Here is a 6,000-nt window from a genome sequence, read left to right on the forward strand (position 1 = left end):
ACCTCACTTGCCTGGAGGAAGCTAGACTTTTATTTTTAGAACTTTTGGAACAGGGAAGTGCTAATGAGTATAGAAAGAAAAAGGAAGGGATAGGCCATTTTGGCCCCTTGAAATTTTCCTTCCTGTTTCGTCCCTAAGACCTCCTTGCTCCACACCACACACATGCATCCCACAAGATCTCCACTGTCCACCTTTCTCCATGGGAAGTTTCTTCTACAGCAGTGTCTACATTGGCCTGAAATTCTTATGGGTTGAAAAAAACCCAAGCCTAGCTCCAGGAGTAATGAGCAAGAGAGAGCACACTCCACGTCTCCCTGCTTGGGCTCAGCCCTGCCATTCTGTGCTTTTAGCTCTGTCAAGCACTTAACAAGCATATACTCATTGAGCATGTTCCCCTGAGAGGGCACCAGCCATGCCCTTAGGGGTTAAGTGACTTTTCAAGCCTGCAGCTCAGCACAGCATAGGCTGAAATGGGACCAGGCCTTCCTGGCCTCTGTCCTCTCTGCAGCCCACCCAGAGCCCAGCCAAGGTGTGTCCCTTCTTGCTTCTCACTACTCCAGACCCAGTTACGCCTCCAGGAAAAACCTGGCCTTGCTGCCACCACTCTCCCAAGGGCCATGCTTGGGACGTCATTCTCATCCCTTCTCAAGGCGTCCTGGATATCATTCTCATCCCTTCCTCCTGGACCTGTTCTTTCCTGTTTTAGATTTTCATCTTGCTCCTTCCTCCAAGCAGAGGACTTGAGAAAGAAGTTTCTTATCAGTGGAGCCTGATGCCCTTGCAATCTTTCTTCTCAGTTCTCCAGAATGAAGTTGAAAGTCTGCTCTCTGAAATCTGACCCCTCTCGTTACAGATCTGAGTTATTGAGGGGAAAGCCAATTGCACTAGCCTTTCTGGGATAAGGTAGAGAAGATTAGGCCTGCTCAGGGAGTTGAGCTAGATCAGATGACCTCTAAGAGCCCTGGGCATGTGGACACAGAATTTAAGAGAGAACAGAAAACTCCACCTCCCTCCCACCAGGCCTTCTCTGTTACTAACTTTGGTAAAGAAAGGCAGCACCAGGCGCAATAATAAGAGTAGCTATGATAGACTAAATAATGACTCCTCAAAAGATAGCCACAACCTAATTCTTAGAACATGTGTATGCTACCTTACATGACAAAGAAAGGACTTTGCAAATATGACTAAGTTCACCATCTTGAGATGGGGAGATTGTTCTGGATTGTCCAAGTGGGTCAAGTGCAAACATACATATCCTCTTATACATAATGGAATACTATTCAGCCAAAAAAAAAAAAGAATGAAATCCTGTCATTTGAATAGAAATGGAAGATCATTATGTTAAGTGAAAAAATTAGGCACAGAAAGACAAGTACTACATGTGAGATCTAAAAATTCATCTCATAATATTTGAAAGAAATGTTGGTTTATCAGAGGCCAGGGAGAGTAGGAGGAGGAAGAAATAGGAAGAGATTGATCAATGGGTACTAAGTTACAGTTACATGGGAGCAAGAAGCTCTAGTGTGCTATCTCTGCATAGCATGCATATGACTATAAATAACAATAATGTACCAAATATTTCAAAGAGTTAGAAGAAAATATCTTGAAATTTTTCCCGTAAAGAAATGATTAAATATTTGAAGTGATACTTAAGTTTAGCCCTATTTAAACATATACATGTATCAAAACAATACACGGTGCCCCATTAATATGTATAATTTTTATTTCATATATCAGTTAAAAAATAGCTGGGTGGTGGTGACACACACCTGTAATCCCAACAACTCGGGAGGCTGAGGCAAGAGGACAACAAGTTCAAGGCCAGCCTTAGCAACTTAGTGAGGTCCTAACCAACTTAGAAAGACCCCCCTCAAGATAAAAAATAAAAAGGGCAGAGGATGTTGTTCAGTAATAAAGCATAAAGCATCTCTGGATTCAATCCCCAGTACCAAATAAATAGAGTCAGGTTCAGGAGCACACACACAGCTTCTCAAGATACTGAGGCAGGAGGATTGCAAGTTCAAGGTCAGCCTGAGCAACTTAACAAGATACTGTCTCTTTAAAAAAAAAAAAAAAGTGGGTGGGGTTTGCTGAGGTGTTGCTCAGTGGTACAGTGCTTTCCTGGGGTGCAGGAGGCCTGGGTTCAATCCCTAATACCCACCACCACCACCACCAAATTGCTACATGTAATGCAAGATTTCTAAGAGACATGCAAAGGGAGATCTGGCATAAAGAGGGGATGACAATATAACAATAAGGACGGAGATTGGAATAAGGTAGCCACAAGCCAAGGAATGCCAGCAGTCATTAGAAACTGGAAGAAATATGAAATGAATTATCCCCTTGAGCCTCCAGAAAAAGTATGGCCTTGCTGACACCTTGATTTCAGCTCAGAGATATACTGATTTTGTCATGAGAAAATACATTTCTGTTGATTTCAGGCACACCATTTCTAGTCACTTATTACAGCAGCCATGGGAAACTCATTCAGCATTTAACACTTAAGGACTGTGTCCTACGTGTCAGGAACTGCTCTGATCATTGCCCCCACATTTAATCATTCACATCTTGTCCCTAGATATGAGACCTGGCAGTGCAGACACAATGCCTGGGTTCCTATTCCAGCTTCACTGCTTACTATTGTGACCTTAAGTAAGTTATGGAACCTCTACAAGTCTCAGTTTCCCAATTCATAAAATGGGCAAATAGTACCTTTCTCATTAGTTTGTGGGGGGGATGGGTAATAAAGATAAAGTACTTAGAATAGTATCTAGTAAGTATCCAATAAATGCTAGCTCTTATGAAATTTTCAGGAGTAGAACAAGCCAAAATTAGACCATCGCACTAATGTGTCAAGGACCTGGGCAAGGCCTCCTGGATTCAGTTCAGGAAAAAATATTCCTTTAAAGCCTGCTGAATAGCAAATATGACAGTGTAAGGAGTCCAGCTAAGTACTTTTTCCCTTAATTAAGCAACTCAGGTCTTTAATGCTGGCCTCATTTCAGAAAAGAATGAGGCTAGGACTAAGCTAATTCTGCAGCATTCCCAGATGCTACCTCCAGCTCTTAAGAAGAGCTATGCACATTGTCATTCTTAGGAAGGACCTACCTTGCAGCACTCACACCTGACACACCCCAGCAGAGCCCACCACATCTTCTCCCATCAATTTTGGCATCCAGAATTGGAGCCTTCATGCTTGGAAGTCAATGGAAGGCAGAAACCTTTGGTCCATGTTGCTACCTTCCATGAAATGTGGTCAACACAACTCCAACCTGTCCCAGTGGCTGGGTGGAATGAGAAATTCATGAATTTGCTTTGATAAAGAGGTTAGGGTACAGTCAAGTTAGTAAAGAATAAAGTTCACCAGAGACAAAGGAGGGAGACCTAGAGTTACCATCTTGTGGGGTGTAGGGGGAGGAGAAAAGAAAGAACTTTCATTTGCTTGGCCCTTTCTGTTAAAGTTTGCCCAACTCTCCTGTTCAGGTGATGTAATTGAAAGGAGCAGCAAGAACCCAGGCTTTGTGCCCTCACTTCTCCAACTGGGGAGAGGGGTCTGGCCACCGGGCTCTGGTTTCCTCTTAGGCAGGGTTCCAGCCCCCAGACTCGAATTGACCAGCTTCAGAAGACTGCCTGCTGCTGCTGCCCGGGTGCTGGCAATCAGGCATCTTCTCACCCAGCTGGCTGTCCCGGCAGCCACCTGCGCTCTCTCTGCCCTTCCCGAGCCCACCTTCTGGGAGGAAGGAAAAAGGAGGACAGCTCCCCCTCCTTACTTTCAGGCACCCACAGATTTCTGCACTGCCGTCACCACTGACGAGAACCCGGGTCCCCTGGAGGAATCGCTTCCCCTCATTCCATCCTCCCTATCAATGAACACGCAGCAACACCCACGCTCCCGCTCCTCCTACTCCGGAGGGAGACCAAACCAGAGACCGACATCCGGAGCTGGAAGACGCTACAGGGGGGTGGGGGGGGGCGCCGGCTTCCCTGCCCCGCAACCCCTTGCCCTTTCCCAGTCACCAGAGGGTCCCAAGCCAGCCCAGCATTCCGGATGGAGAGGTTGCCAGAGTCCTCCAAGGGGCCCCTCCTCTTCAGGGAGCTCAACGCAGGCGACCTCGGGAAGCGCGCGCGACAGAACCGCTTAGCTCCACCCGCAGGGCCCGCGCACTGGGTTCGGAGCACCCTAACCGGGACTCGAACACTATACCCGTGTCCCCAATCTTTGGACAACCCGAATCAAGTCCTCAGCCCAGCGCTCCCCCGCCGCCTCTTTTCCAGTACCAGGGCCCGGAGAGGAATCCCGGGCTGCTCTCGCGCCCATTCTGCCCCCAACAGGTCGTGGGCAGCGGGGAGCGCGCCGCTTGTCAGGCAGACGCCGGGAGGCGAGCCGGAGCGAAGCCGAGGGCCGGCCGTGCGGTGTGGGAGAGGTCGCCGGGACTCCCAGCCAGTCACTTACGCGCGGGCTCTGGGGAACCCCATGGAGAGGAGCACGTCCAGCGCCGATCCATGCTTGATGGTGCCGGGGCGCTGCTGGCGGTTCCTCCGGGGGGTGACTTTGCTGTACAGCTCCTCTCTCGCAGCCATGCCGAGCGGGCTGGGGTTGCCGTACTGAGCCATGGCTTAGCGGCCAGCCATTGCCAGGCAAGGCTCCCGAGCCGGTCGTCCGGCGCGGGCCGGACCAGGGGAGGGGGCTCCGCGATCGCCAGCCAGGCGAGTGGCGGCGGCGGCGGAGGCGGCGCTCCGAGCTTCCCTAGTGTCGAGACTCTGACGCTTCCTGGTGAGGCCACCGGAGCCAGACGCTGGCAAGCAGCTTCTGCGGGACCAGCCGTCAGCCAGGCGGGCCCCGGGTGCTCCCAGCGCTGCGCCTGCGGTCGCCCTCCCTACTCCGCCCCTTTCCTTCTCCTCGGCAAGCAGTCCGGGAATTTGCAATGAGTAATTTTTGAATGGATCAAAAAGGAAAAGGAGCCTGGTGGGCTGGCCCTGACCGGCCTGTACTCGGGCCCCGCCCCTCTCTTAAAGCGGCAGCGCTGTCCCAGGCTACTCGCGCTTGGGTTCGAGCTTCAGTGGGTCAGCTTCGAGGCAGAAGACTCCAACGACAGAGGCTGCCAGTGTGCTTAGCTTCAGAGCGTCACTTCAGAGGCCCAGCCTTCTCCTGGTCTTGCATATCGACCTGCGGGGCCTCCAGATTTCAGATCAACCCTTTTAAGTTTTATTTGGTTCTTGATGAGGTTAAATAATGGAAATCGGGTGCACTGATGGATGGCATTAATGGACCCGAAGCCAAGACCAGTAAGGCCCAGTTAAAGGTTTTGCCTCCAAAGGATCCTGCAAAACCTAAAGAATTGTTATGACCATTGGCGGCCGAGTTCCCATCAGCTAGCCAAGGTCTACACTGAAGACCTGCCACACTCTCCGTGACTGAGCTGTGACTGGACGGGCCTTCTGGGGAAAAGTGGGTCCTCGGACTTTTGAAACTGACTGAACCAAGGAGTTGAGAGGACAGGCTGGAAGGGAGAAGAGAGAATGAAAGAAGACAGGAAAAAGGAGGAGGGCAGAAAGAAAGGTTTAGGAGCATAGAGGAAGAGGGAAAATTATACCAAGAGGCTGATTCTCACAAGGAAGTGAGTGTCCTGTCAACAAAAGCATTCAAAAATAAACAAACAAACAAACAAACAACAACAACAACAAAAACAGGATCAGCTGAGCACAGTAGTGCCCACCTGTGATCCCAGGGACTCAGAAGGCTGAGGTAGGAAGATTGCAAGTTCAAAGACAGCCTCAGCAACTTATTGAGGTCCTAAGTCACTTAGGGAGACCCCGTCTCAAAATTAAAAAAAAAATAAAAAGGGCTGGGGATATGACCCAATGGTTTAGTGCCCCTGGGTTCAATCATTGGTACCAGAAAGGGGGGAAAATCAGAGCTGCACAGCAACAACAAATGAGTTGCACCACAGGTTGGACTAAATGCTTCCCACCCACCTCATAGTTGGAAGTCATGATTAA

General features: G+C 49.5%; 1 protein-coding gene across 2 annotated transcripts in view; it reads right to left on the reverse strand.

Annotated features, from left to right (window-relative positions):
- Positions 1-4,634, reverse strand: part of Ubash3b (ubiquitin associated and SH3 domain containing B) — a 145,160-nt gene extending 140,526 nt beyond the window's left edge. The window contains exon 1 of one of the 2 annotated variants that reach the window (XM_076843676.2): positions 4,454-4,634. In XM_076843676.2, the coding sequence (XP_076699791.2) occupies positions 4,454-4,614 (161 nt within the window). In that variant the 5' untranslated portion in view covers positions 4,615-4,634. The remainder of the gene's footprint in view (positions 1-4,453) is intronic. The other variant, XM_076843677.2, reaches the window with a different exon arrangement.
- Positions 4,635-6,000: the final 1,366 nt, after the last annotated feature.

The sequence above is a fragment of the Callospermophilus lateralis genome, chromosome 2 (genome assembly GCF_048772815.1).
Source record: "Callospermophilus lateralis isolate mCalLat2 chromosome 2, mCalLat2.hap1, whole genome shotgun sequence".
NCBI lineage: Eukaryota > Metazoa > Chordata > Mammalia > Rodentia > Sciuridae > Callospermophilus > Callospermophilus lateralis.